Source organism: Heterocephalus glaber, unplaced genomic scaffold (assembly GCF_053883595.1).
Source record: "Heterocephalus glaber isolate CG9 unplaced genomic scaffold, H.glaber_assembly_v1.0 deba00001564, whole genome shotgun sequence".
In the NCBI taxonomy this organism is placed as follows: domain Eukaryota; kingdom Metazoa; phylum Chordata; class Mammalia; order Rodentia; family Bathyergidae; genus Heterocephalus; species Heterocephalus glaber.
In genome coordinates, this window is record NW_028258351.1 from 2,770,084 (window position 1) to 2,792,757 (window position 22,674).

Consider the following 22,674-nt stretch of genomic DNA (forward strand, 5'->3'; position numbering starts at 1 on the left):
GCTTTTAATATCCTGCTGTAGAATTGAGAGGAATAAAAATCCAAACTTTACCAAGGAGTTTACGTTAATTCCTTGGTTGAAAAGTTGACTTCTTGACTCTTTCAAAGGAGTACAATGGAAGCCTGTGTCGAAACAATCACTGAAAATGTGGACTCTGAAACTTTAAAAGCTGCTTAGTTCTTGCTTCCCATCTAATTTAACATTAAAGCTTTTTCAACCTAACTCTCAATAATTACTTAATCAAAGTCAAAATCCTTTTAGAATATACAAACAGTATCCTATGCAAATGGGAATTTCCTACATGTGGGTTGCTTTTGGTTGGGAATGGGAGCCTCTCTCTCCCTTTCCCTTCCGCTTTCCTAGATGAGAATGACAAGTTTCCCAGCTGCAGTTCCAGGACTTTCACCCTCCTTTTTGACCTTTTCTCAGGCATGTTCCAGTATAATCTGTAATCTACTGAAGTAGGAAAAGGAAACAGCAGCGCCCTGGTGAGAAACAGTGCCTTCTGACCCACATACCAAGCTGGGCGGAAGCAATGCTTGTTCACAGGAGCCAAGGAGAATAGAACACACAATTAAAAGAAAATGAATTTTATAAGTGTGTGGACACACAAACACACAGAGACATATTTTAAAAGACTATTAACACAACTAACAATTTAGGAAATGTGATTAAAGACAAAATGTTCAAGGATAATTCCAACATGATTTTTCTTACAACTTTCTTTTGGAGGCAATAAATGATAATGTAAAAACATTGCAACATTTTATGCATTTCAAGGAAAAACACTTGTTGCTTTTTCCAAGTAAGCAGATCAAGTCACCATATACACCATTACTGGTACTTTGGACAAGCGTGAAAAGGTAGAAAAGTTAAAGAAATTCCCACAAAATGGACTTCAAAACAAGAATCCAATTTTTTTCAAGATAAGAATTGAGGTTACTAATACTATTATAATTAATTCTTACAATAGCAAACAAAGCCTACATAATGTTTTGTACTACTGTTTATTAAATGCCATTAGAATTAAAACTGCACTTTGAAGGGAATGATACTGTATTAATTATTAACTAATTATTTATGGTCACATTTACTTTATATATAAATAATTTAATGAATCATTTGCTAAAAGGTTTTCCTTTTTTATTCTTAATACATTCTTACCTGTTCATTATTATTCTTAATGTGGAGGCTATCATAATATGTAATTTTAAGTATTTTCCTTTATTTAAAGCTAAAATAAACTCAATTTAGAAAATTCATACATAAAAATAAAAAATCATAAAGAAATAATTACTATTGCTAAAATCATAAGTAGAGTAAGTTTAGCATATATTTCTCCAAAAAGGCACTAATGTAACTAGAACAAAGAATGTCAAACTGTTATGTGGAAAAAAGTGAGAAAAGGAGATGAAATCAAGAGTTAAAGACAATGTTCATAAGATTTAAAATACAAAGGAGGAAAAGCAACAGAAGTAGCTAAAAAGACTTCTACTGAAATACAAAAATCTGCCTAAAAATATTATACAATTTAATCTGAATCACAGTCAATTCAATTTATAAACTGAATGAATAAAATCTCCCTAAAAGTGGGAAGTTTGTTACTTTATTATTCCTAGGGTACTCCATGGTTCTAGGATGAATAAAATTTATTAGGAGGTAGTGTTCTTGATATTTTAAAGTTTTAGCAATTATAACTCGTTTTAAGTATTAGGATTATAGTTTTATACATGTTCAACAATGAAAAATAAAAAACTGTAAACAAGACTGTCCTTACACAAATAAATATATATGAATAGATGATAATCTATTTAACACTAGAGGGGACAAAACAAATTCTTTGTAAAATAAAAAATAATAAAAAGATGGTGGGCCTTTTACCTTGATATGTAAACTGTCAAATTAAAACACATGTTTCCAACTCCTCTGAAAGAAGCTCAAATATAGTGGCGGAACTAACTAAAGACTTTAACCCTACTGAAAAAAAATCAGAATTAAAAGCATAATCTAAGATCCCTTAGACCAAATATGGAATAAGATGGGCTGCCCAAAGTATAACGTCTCATGAAAATTATTTTTAACAGTACTCTATACACAACTTTCTGACACTTATCTCATAATAAATTTTGTATCATATCAGCAGACCTAACAGAAGCATTCCACTTTTCAAAGAAAAAAATATAGAATCCTATCTGCCTGATTAAACAAATAAAACTTTGGTAAACAGGAGAACATGTAGCAGTATGGAGAGTTGGCTCAGAAATTTTTTAAACTCTGCTGGGCCGGGGATTTGGCTCAGTGGTTTTGCCGCCTGCTGCACAAGCGCAAGGACTGGAGTTCGATCCCCGGTACCAAAAAAACAAAAAAAACAAAAAAACAAAAAACTCTGTAATAAGATGAAGCATTTAACTAATTGCAATATATAAAGTGTATTTTCTTAGGACATGGAGAACTAAAAAATGATTTAACATTTGAAGAACTTGTCTTTTTCAATTACATTGAACATTGTGGACTTTAAGAATGATTAAATATTAAAACCACGGTATCTCCCTGAAGAACAAGCATCACAGTAAAGTGTAAGAAACTCTCCTAATAAGCAAATAGATATAAACCAAAATAGCAAAGACTCTCTTCTCCCGCAGCCTCCAGCTCCTCCAGTTGTCCCTCCCCACCCCACCCCAACAGAAGCCTTCCTTCTTATTACCCATGACTGTTAAGAATATTTTTTGGCTCTATTTCAGCATCATGACTCAGGTCATGAGAAGTGTCAAAGATGCATTTCCTTCAGATGGGAAAAAGCAACAGAATTTAACAACCATGCAAAGATGGGAGTATAGTGCAAAAGGGCCAAATCAGCATTTTTGACAACAGGAATAAAAAAAACTCTTTTATAGTCACATATATTTTATTTCCAGTTTCAAAACACTTATATCTTTCCATCAAAATATGCTTACATATTCTGCACAAGAAAAAGTAGAAACCAATATTCAATTGTGCTGCCTAAATTATTCAAAGACTTATGAAAAGAATTGATAACAATAAAGAATTTAACCTTGGCACATTATATGAACACTAATAATTCATTCAAGTCCTGGTCTTCTAACTTTACTTTTCCAAAAGCATACCTGTAAATTTATCCACATACATAAAAATTTCTTCTGTGGAAAAGCTTTCATCATAAAACCCACAAAGCGGTGTGATACCATGAAAAAAATGACTCCTGTTTCCCTGTGATTCTCTGCTAGCTCTATCACTTCATATTTTCCCTCATCCATGATTTTATCAAATGTAGACACATTTCAGTTCCCTCCAAAATTTGACTGGAATGACATAGCACTGAAAATTTAGTAAATATTCCCTCTCAGAAATTGCTCTTCACATCAAAAATGGAATAGCCTATCTCTACTGAAGATGCCAAGAACAAATGCCACATTAATTCCTCTGTCCATTCCGAAATACTTTTTCTCTAGTGCCTCCTTATAACTTCAATATTCTCACCTGCAAAAACAAATCACCCAATGTGAATAACTCTTTCAATGAACCTTAAATCCTTTTCCCTTCCTCACCTTCCTCCAAATTCAAAATGCCATTTACTCTATTATTCTAAGAACCATCAGAGTTTCTATTTCTCAATACACAGAAACATGGTATAGCACTGATCTGTCTTTTTAACATTTGGTAGATTACAACTATCAACAGCAAACTTCTAACTCCTGCTCAGATTTTAAACCTCAAGACCATTTATGTCTGTTACACTTAAGAATGATAATTCCTAGGGCCAAGGATATAGCTCAGTGGCACTGCGCCTGCCTGGCAAGCGCAAGGTCTTGAAAACTCAAGAGAAAAAATGATAATTTCTAAATCTATTTATTTGTCTCTATCATCAAGACACTGGTTGCCCTCCTGCTTCTCCTCCTCTAATTTTTTTCAAAACCAAGTACTGAAAAAATATTTCAGATCACCTTTTGATGAGTACATAAAGGTAAACATTCAATCCCTTATACCACATTGGTTATTAATACATAGTTTTTACTTTTTTTCTCCAATAACTAAAAATTTCATTTTCAAGTTTCCATAGAAATATTTCTATTTCACTGGGATCAGACCATAATTCTTAACTATTCTCCTTCCTGAAAAGACAACATTAATATACAAGTGGATTCTTCAAATCCCTGTAACTCCTTCGACTCCCTGAAAACCAACTTTTAAGTTTACTGCCAAAAAGTCTTCACTACTCCAGCATCATCCTATACAGAAAAGAGAAAGATTCCTTTATGAGGAAACTGATGAAGCTAAGTGAAAAGATAGTAACTATTACATGCGCAGACCTACCTATGGGCCCTATTATGTTGGTATTGCCCTTTCTACATTTAAAGAGCTCCCAATCAATTCCTTACTACTGAGTTCTTGATTAGATGAACAAAAATGAGCTAATAATAAAATTAAAAATAAGAATGATCAGTCAAGAATTCCCAGACACTGACGTCAGTACTGTAGCTTAATCAGTCTGATGAAGCTTTATCATTAATACTTCTTGAATCTACCTAGGTTAAGTACAAATGTAAAATCAGAGCTGAGAACCACTATTCTAATATGAAACAAAAATATCAAACAAACTGTAAACAAGGAATTTGGAGGAAATAAAGAATACAAGGAGCAAAAGCGTATTTAAAAAACTCTCTCTCAAAGAACTAAATAATATGGACATCTTTAAAACAAGAAAAAGAGCCTGGCATGGTGATGAGCAGGAGCATCACAAGTTGGTGCCCAGTCTGAGCAACTTAGATGTATCTCAAGAACCTGTATGAAAATAAGAAAATTTAAAACAGCTGGAGTTGTAGCTCAGTACAAAGATCCTGGGTTCAATCTCCAGTATGCAAAATAAATAGGTAGACAAACAGACAAACAATTAAGCAAAGGAAGTACTATTAAAAGAAACATTCAAATAAAAGCATATTAAAAACATTTCAGAAATGAAATTGCAACAAGATTGGAAGTTATAGAAATACCCTCATAAAATAAAAACTTTTTAACAAAAAGTTAGAAGTCCAATATAGTAGATCTATTATTTAACTAAAAGGATTTCCAGAAAGTGGGGAGCAAAAAAAACAGCTAAAAAATTTTACGAAAAGTTGAAAGAAGAGGCCTTTGGGAAATGACAGCATGGACAGGGATGGCAGAGCAAGAAAATCCCTTGTATTTCATTAGAAAATGATGGTATTTGATTTCTATAATGAATATATATATTTGTTTGATAAAAAATAAAATTTGCTTTAAAAAACAAATCACAACAATCAATGCCACACAATGTTAACAGAAAAGGAAAGAGATTATGGGCCATAATAATGATTCAGTGACTCAACATGGAATTTCATCACTTTGGTAGCATAGTATTCAGATTAAAAAATCCTTGAATTGCAATATACAGAAAAACAAAGAAATACCTTTTAGAACACATTGAAACTACTTATCCTATTATTATAACTGAAAGATTTGCTTCTATTCCACTATCTAAATACATTTATAGGAACTAGGTATTTAGATGGAATACTCAAAGAAGATACTAATTAGTAGTAATATATTACCAAAGGCCAATTCTCTAAGAAGACTTTAAGAAATAAATCACGGAAAACATAATAAAAAGAAAGAGGGATTATTATAAGATCTGATAAGACATCAACATTCACAGTATTCCCACATTCATACTAGCTTGCCTTTATTGCAATTATAGAAAAGCTGAGAAAATATTGCCCTCTAGAGGCTTGTCTCATTAACCATTTAAAACCAAAACTATTTTGAAGTGATGTGCATAAATTTACTAATGTAAGAAAATACATAGAAAGTACATATACATATTTCATAAAAATATTTCACGAGGGGCCAGGGATTTAGTTCAGTGGTTTCGCTGTCTGCTGCGCAAGCACAAGAACCCGAGTTCAATCCCCAGCACCAAAAAGAAAAACAACAAAAAAATATTTCATGAGAAGCAAAAAGCAAAATAAAAAATAATATTCTGGCTTAGCTTCAAGTGCTAAGTACATTAATAGACATTTATTTTAAAGCCAAATTTACAGAGAAAAATTATAGCATTCACAAAAGGAAATACAAGCAAAACATAAAATATCTGAATAGTATAATTAATAAAGCACTTGTAGAAGTTTAAAAGTATACTTTAGAATTACTGTAATGTAAAAGTGTAATTTATAGGTATTATAACATTTGGAATTTTTAAAGAGTTTCCACAGGTTAGTTGATTTTCTCCCCAAACAATGGTACCTGTACTACCTTCTCAATTTTGCTATGAAACTAAAGCTCTTCTAAAAATTAAAATCTATTTGAAAACAATAGTTATACTATTTTTTCTAAGAGACAGTTTCTCCAATTAGTGATTTTAAAAAGAAAATATCTTGTTTTCATGAAAGCCACTCTTTTCCTTACACTTTCCATATAAAGAACTCTTCTGCTATCTCTGAGAAACTACCAACAAACGTCATGAAAAATATTTAAAATACATCTGATTTTGGTGTGCACTCAATGTCAAAATTTTTTAAAGGATAATAGAAGGATTAAAAGGAAAACAAATTCACCAAGAAAATGTTGCATTCTAAAATAACTGGAAATAAGACTGCATCCGAGCTAAGACAATAAAATCCATAAAATCAGCAAAAACCTAGGTACTAAACTATGCTAAAAGAAGATTTTCCCCCATTTAACATTTTATACTATTTATATATTCTATGTCATATGAGGCATAAAATTTAAAGCAGAGCTACAGTGCACATGATTGATTTTCCTTGGCAAAAATTAAAACATACTCATGGAAACTTCAGTCCACAAGTAAACAATAATGTGAAAAGAGAAGTCAAGAAACATCACATTATTATTGATTCTTGCAAGTAGGTGAAATCATATAAGGCTGCAATATGTGGTTGCTTTCTATTTACAATTATGATGTGGTCTGTATCTAGAAAACTCCCGATCAACAAAAATAAATAATTACAATAAACCATCAAATGAAGGCTATAAACAGTTTCAGAGTGGGAAAATGAATACTGGGCACAGACGCTAAAAAAAAAGTGATATTGCCAATTCCCCTTCTTACTAAAATCTCCTCAAATGATGCCTCCACTAGTCCACCAAAACTGTTAGAACAAAAGTCACGTATCTCCTACATGAAAAATTTAATGCTGTCATTTTTTTACTTCTTACCTGCACTGGCCTATCAGTAGAATCTAACACATTCATTATTCCCTTCTCCTTCACACACACACTCCCAAATTTTATTTACTTGGCCTCTAAGACTTCTCATACATGCTTTTCCATTGTTGGAGAGCCCCAGGGTCAGTTCCAGGGCACCTCTCATTTATAATCCCGCATCAGGCCATCTCATCCTGCTTTCAGTTTTAACTATGGTCTATGCCTTCCAAACATTTGTCTCCATATAAATGAATGCTTTCCAGTGAATCTGAGGCACAGATAACTGACATTACTAGGCGCCAAAGATACAATTATTTAACATGTCAAAAACTCCTCTTCCTGTCCCCATCCACAAATCTGCTTTACCTATAGCATTCTTTACTTCAGTTGATGGCAACCCCACTCTTCTAGTTACTCAGGTAAAAAGCCTTACTAGTCACCTTGACTCATCTGTTCTTTCACACTTGATCATAAATGAACCAGAAACACTGGTGGTCCTACTATAAAAAAGAAATCAAGTATCCAGTGACTTTGGCCAACCTCACTATAAACAACCTGCTCCAAACCTCATCTTCTCTTGCCTGGATTGTTCCAATATTCTACTAAGTGGTTTCACTAGGTTTCTACCTTGTCCACTTAGAGACTACGCTTTCTCCATACAGATGTCCACTTGAATCGTGTCAAAAACTGTTTTATCACTTCAACCTTATTCTCCAAACCCTCCATAGCCTTCCCTTCTCCCTAAGTCAAAGGCTGACACAACCTGGCCACATTACCCGCTCTGAGCTCATCACCTGTTAAGCATCTTACTGTTTTTTTGCCTCCTTGCTTTTTTTTGAAAATTCCTGGCATATTCCCACCAGTATCTGCATCATTTTCTTTCTCACTTCCATTTTCTGCTGAAATGTCATCATTTCGGTAAAGGCCTACAAAAAGGATACTAATTTGAAATAGCCATCCTCTCCAGGCATTTCCTATTCTATTTCCACTCTTTCCTTTTCTCCATGGCTGCATAGAAACAGGGACATTTTCCATTTTTGTTCACTTTTGTATTCGTAGAGCTCAAAACAATGCCTAGACATAACACAGTAATTCATAGTTGCTCAACAAATGATTGTATCTTACATATATTAAAATGAAACCTGGAATCATTACAAATGAAAATTTCTTCTTTCTGGCAAGTAATGATTTAAATCACACTTGTCTTTCTTTCTTTCTTTTTTTTGCTACCAGGGATCAAACTCGAGACCTTGTGCTTGAGAGACAGGTGGTGGAACCACTGAGCTAAATCCCCGGCCCTCCATTTGTTTTTCTTAAAATAACATTTAAAGATGGTAAAAGCCTTAGAGTCTACATTTTACCAACTAATATGTAAAGTGCCAAGATAAAAACAAAAAAGCCTCTGTCATTATGGAAGTCAATATAATATGAGGTGCGGACATGAATAATTCCCGTATTACATAGGATAGAAGTATGTACAGATATCCATACTGAGGTTTACACATTTACAACATCAAGACAAGACTTAAGGGATTAAGTGATATTTTAGCTAGTTGAGTAGGCATTCTAAAGAGTAAAAATTATTTCAAGAAAAGTGCACATACAGGAAAGAAAAAATGAACATATGTGGCATATTCATAGAAAAGTACAGAAATCTAGGTATAGTGGAACAAAAAGACAGAAATAAGATGGGACATTCTCTAACATTCTAGCAGCACAGTGAGACACAATAATTTTAAGTACAAAACTAGTAGATCCTATGGTTAACAGAGGAGATATCTGTGGTATGACAGGAAAAATGACTGGGTCATGATCCGAAATTTATAACCATTGTTGCATCACAGTGGATTTGTGGATTCCTTTTCTGAATAATAGGCATAAATGCATGGAATATAATGTGTATAATTAAAATGAAAATGATTATATTAAAACAGCTAAAATGTAGTATAGTGATATTCAGAAGAAATTCAATTTAATATTACAATTGTATGTAATAATTTGAAGGCAATGATAAGTATAAACAATATTTGAAGAAATATTCAGTAATTCAAGACATATATATATTTCATATACACTGTGATAGGAAAACATCTGTATTTTCTATTGGTAACAATGTCATAAGTACTGCTAACATTATTACATATGTTTTCTATACTCATACTGAAAAGTAATGCTTACTTTTGGTCAAAGGGTAGTGAATATACAGATTGAATTGTTTTTCCTGTCTCTGTCCATGAATTTCAATTTAAGAAGTCCTCATCTACACTAAGGTCCTGGCAACAAGCTAGGAAATGAAAGAGATATTTAGAAAGAATATATTTCAAATAAATAAACATCCTCTGGGAAAAGGCAAATAGATAAAATAATCCTAACCTAAACTGGATTGCCTCCAAAAAGTAAAAAGGAAACACCCCTATATCAATTGTTATTTAACAGTTTCCTTTACTTTGCTAAAAAGAGCACAGACAACAACAGTATTACCGCCAAAACATGATTCATTTTCAAGATGACTCCCTCCCTGTTTAAAGGTTTACTCACACAAACTGGTAAATATTTCATTTTTAGAACTAACCAACAACAATGCCCATTTTGTTTTGACATGTAAGACACAGAAAGAAAATGAAGAAAAATGACTGTCACTTTAATGTCTCTGCTTCCAAAATCTACACACATGATGGTGAAATTCTGAGAGTAACATTTTAACACATGTGTTACTGGGGGGGGGATGTCTCCTGAAATTCCTGCCATATAGAAGAAAATTAAAATTCTAAGTACTGTCAAAGAATGTGGAATCTTTTTGAAATTTCTATAAAATAATGAAAACAATGCAATCAATAAAGCTAGAAGGAGTATACTTTGATTTGGAAATCTAGAATTACTCTTCAACTATTGTCCTTTTACAAATGATACAATCTTTCATTGGTTGGTACTTTGCAACCTTCACCAAAATATACTCAAAGGTATTTGTATATAGTCATTTAATGTCTGTCTTTCTCTTGAAGTAAAAGACTTAGGAGGACAAGAATAACCTTAATTTTTTGTGCACACTCTGCCCAAAGCCTAGAACAAAAGCTGTTATGTGGTTTGCTGAATGAAAAAGGAAGAATGGGAGAAAAAAAGACATGTAAGAGAATATTCCCTGATGATATACAAACAGAAGGACTACAAATCCTTCTTAATTTATCACTATCTCTCTTTTTATTTCGAGACAGAAGCTCAATAAATTACCCAAGCCAGTCTTGAACTTGTCATCCTCCTACCTTAGCAACCTAAGTACAGGGGATTACAAGCGTGTGCCGCAATGCTCGGCACAATACCTCAATCTTGAAAACCTAAAATGGTTATCAACAAGAAGAATATGGAAAAAGAGTAATCAAATGCCCACATTTTAAGGCATTCTGATGAGACTGAAATGGTATAATCGCTCTGATATTACTTACAAAGATTAAGATTAACAATGTAATGACTGAGAATTTCCATTCAAAGATAAGTATACATTTATACCAAGAAACAGTAGAAAAATTTTCATTGCATCATTAGAAAAACTCCAAACTAGAAACCACACAAATGTACATGAACAATATTAGAAAAGATAAATGAATGGAAGCAGATCTCCACAAAGGAATAAGAAAAGAATTTTAAACACAGCCTCAAAAAACAAGGCAGGTTAGAAATACTTAAAACTGTTTTGTATACTGCCTAAAATAATTTTTCACCACACAGAACAATTATCAAAGCAAACAACAGAAATAAATGAACTAAATCTACTTGTAATATCATGAATGAATCTTATGAATATAATATCCAAAAAGTAAATGTACTAGAATATAAATATTCTATAATTCTATTTATATAAATATGAAAAACAACATTTAGGATACTTCCTTAGAAATAGAACTATTTATAAAAAATAAGAAAGTGAGGGCCGGGGATTTAGCTCAGTGGTTCCATCGCCTGCCCCACAAGCACAAGAATCCGAGTTTGATCCCCAGTACCAAAAAAAAAAAGAAAGTGAATACCATAAAAACCTGAATCATAGTTTAACATTATAGAGAAGGGGTACAGAAAAGAGATTTTGATAAGATTCCACTGACTGACCAGTATAGTGGTTATGTAATTATTTGCTCTATAATAGAGATAAAATAAAAGATGTATCTCAGATAAATTCCTGAGATACATCTTTACTTCTTTTTCCTGTAACGTACCAGCATAAATCCCACAGAGGGTACTTTAAAATAAAATAAAATGACTGCTCTATCTAAAGTATACATGACTAATGACTATTCTTTTGCAACAATGAGTATTTCTTAATAAACTATAGTACTGGCCCATTCCAGACAGAATATTCTAGAAGACATATGTGGAAATGTAGATCAGTTCTCTAAAGTTATGAAAGTAGTTCAAATTATATAAGCATGATACCAAAACTTATATCCTTAGTTAGGGAGCATGGTAAAGATTATCGTTACTATAATGGCTCGCGTTCATTAATGATTTAATAAATAAGAATGTTTTAAATGAGTTTAAGATCTTGTCATTCTATGAACAGATTGCAAAAATTTTTATTTTACCTTAGCTCCCTAAAACTAAAAATGCAGTCAAGGAAGGTTGAAGGGAGCAGTGGAGAGAGAGAAATTAAGTTTACCATGCAGGGGTGAGCCAGAAGGGCTGCTCGATAGACCTGGAACAGGGCTACAACGACCTCCTTGCTTAGACGTCAGCTCTTGTTCAATCTCTTCCAGCCCAGCACTTTTCTGGAAACGGCTCATGCGATTCACTACTCGTGGTGACATATGAGTACGAACACAAGGCTGGCCACCATAAGGGTTGATGGGGAAAACATGCGAGGTACCCCGGAGGGTACTGACCACAACCCAGCGACAGTCATGGCTGAAGCAGATGTCCTGAACCTAGAGATGAGACAAGATACAAAAATAGCTGAAATTATGTGGATTTTGCTAAGGGTATAACACATCACCAAATAGTAATAGAAATGATTGTCTCATTCTGAAATCTCCCTAAGAATAGGTTAGTAAATGAAAAAATTTGTTTTATCGGTAGGAGTTTCACAATGAATGTCAATCAAAACTCCACGTCGGGAATCTATAAAGTTTAGAGAAGGGAATTCTGTTCCTTCCTGCATGGAGTGCCAAGTCAGAAAACAGGATCTAGGCATCCGATTTCTTATATAGAGTTGTAACAAAAATGATGAGTCAGGCTTATTTTCCTAAAAGATTTTCTAACAAGCATAGAATGATAAAAACTTAAGTCATATAATACAGTGAAAGTTGTTAATTCAATCATTTACTCAAATACTAATTAGACACCATGCTAAACACTAGGAATGAAAATCCACGTTATTGCAGTTTAATAGGAAGCTAAGACATAAGAAATTTATTCAGAGATAATATATAGGAAGTGAAATAACTTTCAAGTATACAGGCACAGTGGCCACAAAAAGGAAGGAAACTATAGACTCTGCTTCTATAAACAGGTGTTCACTTCTCACTAGAAGATAATGACTTAGCGCATAAGGAATAATTACACAGAAAAATTCTTAGAATACCCCTGGACCAAGAAATTTAGCTATCTTTTTGTCATTGTTTATTTATTTTATTTTTGTTTTGTTTTGAGTTTGACACAGGGTCTCAGGGAGCTGCCTTGGCAGCCCATGCATGATCTTGTGTCCTGCTGCCTCAGTCTCCAGAGTTGATAGCATTACACAGATGTGTCACCACGCTCAGCCTGGAATTCGGTTTTAAGTATGATAAGAAACCCATTCTAATTTGAATCTATTTAGATATTCCATTTTAGAAACAAATATAAGGTAGAAATGGTAGGTAAGTTCTTCAGGATGTCAGAAGCTCCACAGAAGTCACCAAAAAGTTTGGGTTTTATTTGAGAAGTAGTGGAATGAGATTTCAATTTTGGAAAAATTGTTCTGCAAGCAAAATGTAGAGGAGAAGAATAGTGGTAGGGATGTGGGTAGCTATAGGAAAGTTAGGTAGGAATTCTCTTACATATTCAGGGATAAACACCCTGAACAGCGATGGGAGACCGAAGAAAGAATAAAAACACTCTAAACATATACCCAGCAACAACCATGATAACGACAAAGATGATATTCTATATCTGCAGAGATTGGCAAAGTTTTTCAATCAGGTGCCACTGGATTTTGCGTAATATACCATCTCTACTGTCTAATGTGCCCATGCAACGCTGCCCTTGTCCTGCCATTACAAACAGAAAATATAAAAATGAATGAATACAGTCATGTTCTGAGGTCTGGGAGACTTTACAAAAGCAATTAGCTCCTCACAGACCTGATCTAGGGAAAATTAATCACTAATTTGTTTTAGATTTATACACTGAATTAAGTTCTTTGATATTTGAAGTAGTAATTTTAATTTACTATCTCTATCTTAGTATCAATCTAAAGGTAAACACTTGAGCAAAAATATCTCCATTTATTTTTTCATAAAATGAAAGTCAAGTAAAATTTGCTATTGCTCTAAAGTGGGGTGTGTGTGCTGGGAACCCAACCCAGGGTCTCATGCCTACTTAGCATGCACTCTACCACCAACTACATCCATCATCCTGTTCTAAGCATTGTACACATAGCTTCTAAAAAGGAAGGCTGTCCACAAGTATTTTAGAAGGTTTCCTACATTGACGTATATAAAATTTCTATCACACAACTGTCAAATAGTGCTTTATAAACAAAAAAGGAGGTTGAGGCAGAGGCAAAGGGAAATCCATAAAAGGAAAATCATAGAGGTATAAGGATATCTAAAGAGTAGAATTTCACATGAAAACTATGTATCTGTGTGTATAAACATATATGAGTGTCAGGTGTATTAACTTTCATTATAACAACATGAATTAAGTAAAATTCCTCAAGCAGAGAAAAGCATTCCAATATATCAGATTTTTAAGTAAGTCTAAACTCAAGATTAAAATCTTAATATATCAGATATTTACTATGAATAAAAGGTGTATGTGTTCATCGAAGTACAAATTTGGAAAGGGATCTGAAACCTCTTGAATAAAAATTTTTATCTTATATAGCAAGACAAGGTAACTTCACTGTGATTCTACTGCTATAAAAACATTACCAATACACGGATAAACTAAAAGTTCAGCCACGTGCCTACTCTTCTAGATTACCGTCACAGATCAAAATGATACGTTAATGTTAAAATGAAACTCTACATGAAAGCTGACAAATTTACCAACAATTCCAGCATTTCACATAAAAAGTTGTTCCACGATTACTTTAACCTCTGCAGTTTGCTTATAACAATTTTCAGTTTAACAGACTTTTAAAAATGGTTTAAAGATCCTATCAAAAGAAAGAGTGAAGAGGCCAGGGATTTAGCTCAGTGGTGCTGCCGCCTGCCTCGCAAGCACAAGGTCCTGAGTTCAATCCCCGGTACCAAAAAAAAAAAGAAAGAAAGAGTGAAAATGGTAGTAAAGAAAGGAGAGGTGCAAAAGAAAAGTATGAGCAGCAGAAGCTAGAAAAGAGATATACAGTAACAGAAATTTTTAATATCATAATATCAAATGTACTTCTGCCTGAGAGAATCAAATATATAAAGAAAAACATCATTAGGCTTATTTAGTAATTTATAATCCATCCACATTGTTTTCCAAAATCTTTTTCCGGAACATTTGTATCAATGAAAAGGTGTTTCCTTCTCTCATTTTAAGACTACATGTGATATGAGGTGGCATTCACAATCAGTATCAAGGCAGAGAAGACAGAATTCCACCTACTGCTACTCAGAAAACTGCTATTAAAGAAGTGACTTTGCTGCATGACCTTGAAGACATGTCAGCATATATGAATGAGCAGAGAAGGGGTGCTAAAGATGTTAGCTGTCAGGCGAACTACAGAAACTAAATCCTTTACATAACATTACAGAGGATAACAAGTCACCTACCCAGAGAATGACAACAGATACATCTGTTGGTATTAACGAGTTAGCCGGGTGGTTTTTCATATACTATTAAAAGCCATGGTATTTCTAACTAACATTTTCTCATCAAAAAACAGGACAGCTCCACGTATCTCATGTTTAACTGCGTATTTGGATAACATCAAGGGGCCATCACAGATGATTGACGTATACCTTTTCAGTTTGCACTTAGAAGTTGGCACTCTGTGTGGTACTTTGCGATACATATGGATGAAATTGCCTAATAACATATTTCTCAGATTATATTTCCATCATGTGTCACATGACTGTATTGAAATTTAAATAAAAAAATAATCTGGCCTATGTAGAATCTACTAGTTAATTAGAATTTTTTCTCCAAACCACTATTTGTTCAGTATTAGTTTTGAAAATCTTTCTAAAACAAATCACATCTTCTGATGTCTTCTTAATGCTTGCGATTTTTTTTTAATTATATGGAAAAATGTTTAAGTACTTTTCGCTTTTGCTTTGGTTGAGTTCTATTATATTTGAATATTATTATAGTTTTTTTTCCCTTGCACTGCTTTTCTTTGAATAATTTTAATTTTTGTATATGTGTATGTTTAGTGAATGATAATAAAGTTATACATTAATTTAAAAAAACAGGAGAGCTCTATGGGAGTGTCTCACTGATTCAGTTGTACAGTAGTAGTAAATGTCATGGAAAATAACATTTACCATGTATAGATTAGGCACTTATGATAAACAGGAGATAAACTATAGGATCCTGTCACTGTCTAAAACCCTATTCTCAAAATTAGGAAACAAACATATTTCTATCCCTATTTTTGAAAACACTATTACTTTGTAACACAGGAACTAAGCAGTTTTGGGTAGCAAAGGATACAGCGTATGTGCTTCCAGCAGGCCACATTTCAAAATGCTACTGAACTGAAGCAGGGGGTGTCTGTGGGCACCAAACCAGTGTGGATTTCTTTAAGGACTGAGATTGGCACACTTGAACTGAGGTTGGCAGACTTTTTCTATAGACAGTCAAATAGTAAAAATTTAGGCTCTGCAGGCAAGGAAGCAAAACCAAAGGTATTATATGTCGGTAATGAAAAGAGAAAAAATATATGAAAAATTTCACTAATGAAATTCAAAAATATAATGAATTTGCTGTAATATTTTTGTAACATAAGCCTTCTGTTGAGAAGAACGAAACTCATTTTTGGAGGATAATATTTTGTGTAACAGAGGTTCAAAGTTAATGTTATTACATTGCAAAATTCATCTATTAGAACCATTTCAGGTGGATACTACTGAATATAATAAACAGTCAGGGGGCCATAGACCATAGTTTGCCAAATCATATTATACTATCTACATTGTGGTCAAGAAAGAATGCCAAGTAGAAAAAGCCTCATAAACCTAACATCAGAATTAACAAAGGGTATGATATTCTCAGATTTAAAATTAGTATTGACATGGTATAGAACAATCAACATAGCACAATGAAAAAAATACATATCCTTGCTAAAGCTAAAAGAAGAATCCACACATGACATGGGTTAAGAACATGAGATTAACATAATAAACATAATTTAAAAATTCAGGTGCAGACATTTGGTTTCATTTGGTATTCAAAATGAATACAGCTACATTCAATACAATAACACATAATTATTTCAGAAATGTATCTAAATGTGAAAAAAATACATGCACATAAATCCAAACTACCCAGAGACAACTATTTCTCAATATCTTGAAATACATCTAAGCATCTCTAAATGCATAAATGGATTTATATTATCCATGTAAACATATAATAAAATACACACATGTGCCTCCATACATAATTTTATATCAGATTACATTAAAATAGCCTATTTGATATGCAAAGCAATCTAAGAATATTAGTATAAAAGGCTGTGAAAACATAGGGAAATAGTGCTATAAATACAAAGCCTTACACATTACTATATGCTTTCCCTAGAGGTGGTATATAATAGTAAATATATCTATGCTTAGTTACCTATATGACCACGGGAGAGTAAGCTAACAACTCTGAAGTTCTGTATTTGCAAAAATAAAAACCATAATAAAGCTGGGGATTTAGCTCAGTGGTTCAGCAAACACAAGGACCTGAGTTCGATCCCTGGTACCAAAAAAAAAAAAAAAAAACCATAATAAAGAAATCTCATAGGGTTATTAGGTCTAATGAATTAATATGTAGAAGACTTAAAAATAATGCCTAGCACTTAATAAGCCATATATATATAGTTGTCATTTTATCATAAAAATATATTCCAACTGTTCAAATATTTCGGTTTTCACTTCTAGTAACAGGGACTAAACCACTACCATCTGTCTACCAGATTACTCCATTAATATACACCTAACATAGTCCATGCACCTAAAAGCAACACAAGACAGAGTAGATAAATTATACTTCAACATTAAAATCTTTTGTGCATCAAAGGAACTACCTAGAATGTCAAACCACAAAACTGGAGGTATTTGTAAGACATCTGATAAAGATCTAGTAACTAAATAATTTACAATTCAACAATATAAAGAACTCAATTAAAAGTTACCAAATTATTGACACCAGGAAAATGTAAATCAAAACCTCAGAAACAGCACTTCTTACCCATAAGTACGGTTAAAAGAAAAAAGAAAAAAATAAGTGCTCATGAGGGATGCATACAAATTAGAACCCTTATATATTTCTTGGGGGATATGTACACGGTGCAAGCACTTAGAAAATGTTTCAAAATGTTAATCATTCTCAGCACTCTAGGAGGCTGAGACAGAAGGATCACAAGTTCACATCCAACCTGGGCAACTAAACAAGAACTTGTCTCAACATTTTAAAAAGGAGGGGTGGGACTGGAGTGGTATACCTCAGTATAAGACCCTAGGTTCAATCCCTAATATCAATACCAATAAAAAAAATAGATCAGAGTTATCATGTGCCCCAGCAGTTTCACTTCTAGTTGCCCAAAAGAAAAAAAAAATCTACTCACATGAAAATCTATACGTTAACAGTCTCTATTCTTAAGAGCCAAAAACTGAAAGCAATGCAAATGTCCATCAACTGATGAATTGATCAGCAAACTATGGTACATCCACACAATGGAATATTATTCAACCACAAAGAGAAAGGTGGACTAAAATTGAAACATTATGCATAGTAAAAGATGCCACAGACATAAGGCTAAAATCATATGATTCTATGTACAGAATAAGCAAGTCTACAGATACAAAACATTGATTAGCAATTGCCAAGGGCCAGCAGGAGGGAATGAGTGTTTACTAATAAGGACCAGGTTTATTCTGGAGTGATGAAAACAGTCTGCAAAGAGATAGCTGTGTTTGATGTACAACTCTGAAAATATACCTGTGTTATTTTTTTTTTCCATACCAGGAATCAAACTCAGGACCTTGTGCTTGCCAGGCAAGTGCGGGTGCCACTGAGCTACATCCCTGGCAACTCTGAGAATACATTAAAAATAACTAAACTGTACACTATAAAATGGTGAACTTTATGTATATGAATTATGTCTCAATAAAGCTGGAATTTTTTAAAAGGAACACAAATTAGCTGTAGTGCTGAAAGAGAAATCCAATAGTCTCTTTTCATAGGCTGAGGTTTCAATTCATAGCCCCTGAACTCTTAAGAGATGCCTCTGACATCCTAAGCCCGAAGAAAAGATAAGCAGCTATTAGGAAGACTAAACTAGTGTGTTAACCATGCCCATTTCGGCTTCCAACACATCTGGGGTTAAGTTAAACAAGATTTGAATACGATATGGATAAATGATACAACCAGGTGTTCTTATTAAGTTTCCCTCCATTGAGCATAAAAGTGTGACAGACAAAGGAGAAACCAAGTAAAATCTCATTGGGACTTACCATCATTAAGCGTGTTTAAATAGAAAGATGTCCCAATTTTTATCTAACAGACACAAATTAAAAATTAGAGTTTTGCTGAGGATTTAGCTCAGTGGTTCCGGCGCCTGCCTCACGAGCGCAAGGTCCTGAGTTCGATCCCCGGTAACTCCCCCCCCCCCAAAATTAGAGTATTTAACTGTTTTGAAAATTTATATTATGTGGTTTAGTATTTAAATGTTTCCTGTATTATTTATCATATTTATAACATCTTACACTCATTTCTCATTGTAGTGATATAAAATGGTATGATCAAAAACCAATTAGGCTCTAGAAATCTAATGTATTAGCTTCTTAACATTTACAACATTCACACAATTTTCATTTATATAACTGTTTTGGGCAATGTGAATGATTTTTTAAAAATATTTCACTGGTTTTAGAATTAAATTTAAGCAAGAAATATCTAATAAAGCAGGCATATATCCACATGGAAAATAAAATTCTAAAATATTTTAGAAATTCCAACCTTTATCAAAACTTAAAACCCCTACGTTGAATTCATAAGAGGATAAACTCAAAATATATAACAGAGAAATGAAGTAACAGAATGATCTCTTACTACTTTTTCAGCATCCAAAATGCAATAATGACCATCTTATACAATTCCAAATTAACGCTGCAAATTTACCCCAAAACCACAATCAACAACCTGGATCAATAACAGCAATAAAATTGTGGGCTATTCTAACCTCCTAAATCTTGAAGTTTGATTCTCAGACTTCAGTGTGATTAAAAAGAAAGTAAAGTGGGGCGTGGTGGCACACACCGCAGCACTCAGGGTGGCTGACAGGGAGGACTGCAAGTTCAGGGTCAGGCTGGACAATTCAGTGACTTAGGGAGAACCCGTCTCCAAAAAGAAGAAGGGAGGAGGAGGGGGGAGAGGGGAGAAACAACTAGATGATTTGTAAGAAATGCAGATCCTGTGCCTCCACCCTCAGAACTGTGATTTAGCAGGTGGAGAGGGTAGGTTGTGGAATGATAAGTAAGAAATCTCTATTTCAGAACACTCATACTTCCCTTAATATTGATCCAAACACTGCAATGTTATGGTTATAAAATAAACTGACCAGTAATGGCATTCCCTCCAACTCCACACCAAACCTCAGAAATTATGGGAAAAAAATTTTTAAATAAGGTGATAGCAAATGGTAGCCTAGCACAAAAGTAAAACAGAGAAGAGGAGGAATAATTTTTTTTAAGGTAAGGAAAATATTCTTTTGTTTTGTTTCATTTTGTTGTTTTGATACAGGGTCTCACGATGTAATTCAGGCTACCAATGCACTTACTATGTAACCCAGGCTGGCCTTGAACTCAGAGTGATCCTCCTGCCTCAGCCTCCCAAGAGCTGGGATTACAGGCATTCACCACCACACTGGGCCTAATAAGGAAAATATTCTATATCCTCTAAAAAATTTATTTAATTGATACATAAAAACCATAAAAATTATACATATTAATGGTATATGATTTGAGATCTTGAGACAAGTACACACTGTGTAATGCTGAAATCAGGTCAAACGCTGCTCCATATCTCGATTGTGACAGAGATGTAATTACTGACAGAAAATCCAACGCTCATCTCTAATGCCCATTCCCTCACCTAATAGCACTCCTTCACAGAACCTCTCTACAGACTCCAATGTGCTCGCCATTCTCTCTCACAGTGAGTACCAACAGAGTTGTGATCAGTCTGGTCTGACAAAAGCAAGAAGTGGCTGGCAGATTCTAGGAAAGCGCCAAGTTTCCTAATAAAATAACCAGCCCTGATGATACCTTCATTTCTCATCCTATCGCCTTGAATTCAGAAATGATGCCCAAGAAAATGGCTTTTTTCTTTTTTGGTACCGAGGATAGAACTCTGGACCTTGCGCTTGCAAAGCAGCCGCCAGAACCACTGAGTTAAATCCCTGGCCCCAAGAAAATGGCATTTTAAAGTAGCCTTGAAGAAGGGGCAAAAAAAAAAAATCGAAGGCATCATTGAGCAATTGTATTGAAGACTTCTTGTATCATGACAAAAATAAAAGCTGTTTTAACACTCATTGTTAAATGCAGTTTTTTTACTCAGAAACATATGCATAATGATTCAAATAATGCCTCCCTCTTCAACCCTAATAAAAAAAACCACAAAGCTGACAGTGTTTTAATAAAAAAATCTCAAACCAAGATTTCTTACAGAAATGGCAACTGATCACAAGTAGCAAAAAACTAACTCATCACAACTGCCACATAGCAAAAACTAAGCCGAAAAGGTCCAAGCCAACATATGAGGTTACAGTTAACAAAAATACACAGAAATAGAAAAAGGAAAGTATGTGTGTAAGAATTAAATACAAGATTCAGAAACATCCCTGTCACATACTTCAAAAACTTTAATCTTTCAAAATCATTAAAGGGGCCGGGGATTTAGCTCAGTGGTTCCGCAGCCTGCCTCACAACCGCAAGGAGCCGAGTTCAATCCCTGGCACCAAAAAAAAAAACAAAACCCAAAATCATTAAAAACACTTTCAGTAAAATGTTGGGTCTCAGCCAGACATGGTAGTGCACACCAGTAATCAAAGCATCTGGAGACTGAACCAGAAGGATCGCTTCGAGTTCAAGGCCAGCTTGGGCTTTATAGTGAGTTCAAGGCCAGCCTGAACTACACAGAGAGACTCTGTCTAAAAAAAAGCAAACGAAAGCAAAGGTAAGCTAAGCTAAGCTAAGCTAAGCTAAGCTACGCAAAAAGGCATTTTAGGAACTGACACATCTGTTCCTCCTTTATTCTTTTTTTTTTTTCCAAAGGAATGAGAAAGAATGAAATCTTAAAGTATGAATCTTAGTGTCTAACATAATTTGTCAACCCTAAAATATCCGTAAAGAGTTGTCAACTAATAGGAACTTGCTGTTGATAAAGGAGTTAATATATGCAGAGCAAATAAAACAGTAACTGGCCTATTTTAAATGATCTAATTGTTGGCTAGTAGTGCATCAGTGAAATGGGGATACTGCTATGTAAGACAAAGAGTTCAAAATATTCTTCGCAATTAAGAATAGCAATGTGCCCTCTCCAGTACACAGAAGGGTTATGTTCTTACCTTATAATAGAAACGCATGGAGATTTTAATCCCGAACAGACTTTCTACCAGAGCTTAAAATAATCTAGTTTGTAAATTACTTTCAGTGTCCCTAAACTGGATGTGACATGGCCATTCCAATAGTGAAAAGACAAGGGGAAAAAGATAAAATGAGTAGTAGAAAAACATGGAAGGAAGGAGAAAAAGGTAGGAAGATCTAAAGGGAAGATGATTACAAGATGGGAAAGATCGAGGTTTGAATTCAAGCTCTCACACTTCTGATGAGTCTGAAGCTGGAGATACAAATACCTTTGCCTACAAGAATATCTTTAGGTTTAAGTAAAATACTTGCCAATAATGTATTTTTTTAAAGTGCCCACAAAGTCAGTAGTAAAGAAAGTTCTTTTGACTCCCTTAGATAAGCTTTTCTTCCTCAAAGAAACAAAATCATACAGAGTATATGTTCCTTGACAATAAATAATGCAATCACAGCCGGGGATTTAGCTCAGTGGTTCCGCTGCCGGACTCGCAAGCGCAATGACCTGAGC

General features: G+C 33.9%; 1 protein-coding gene across 15 annotated transcripts in view; it reads right to left on the reverse strand.

Annotated features, from left to right (window-relative positions):
* Window positions 1–22,674, reverse strand: part of Bcas3 (BCAS3 microtubule associated cell migration factor) — a 583,853-nt gene that overhangs the window by 351,315 nt on the left and 209,864 nt on the right. For all 15 annotated transcript variants that reach the window (XR_015443252.1, XM_021248678.2, XM_087191873.1 and 12 more), the window contains exon 15: window positions 11,843–12,107. Coding sequence is in view for 14 of the 15 variants with exons in the window: in XM_021248678.2 (XP_021104337.1) it covers window positions 11,843–12,107 (265 nt within the window). In the remaining variant the exon portion in view is untranslated. The remainder of the gene's footprint in view (window positions 1–11,842; window positions 12,108–22,674) is intronic.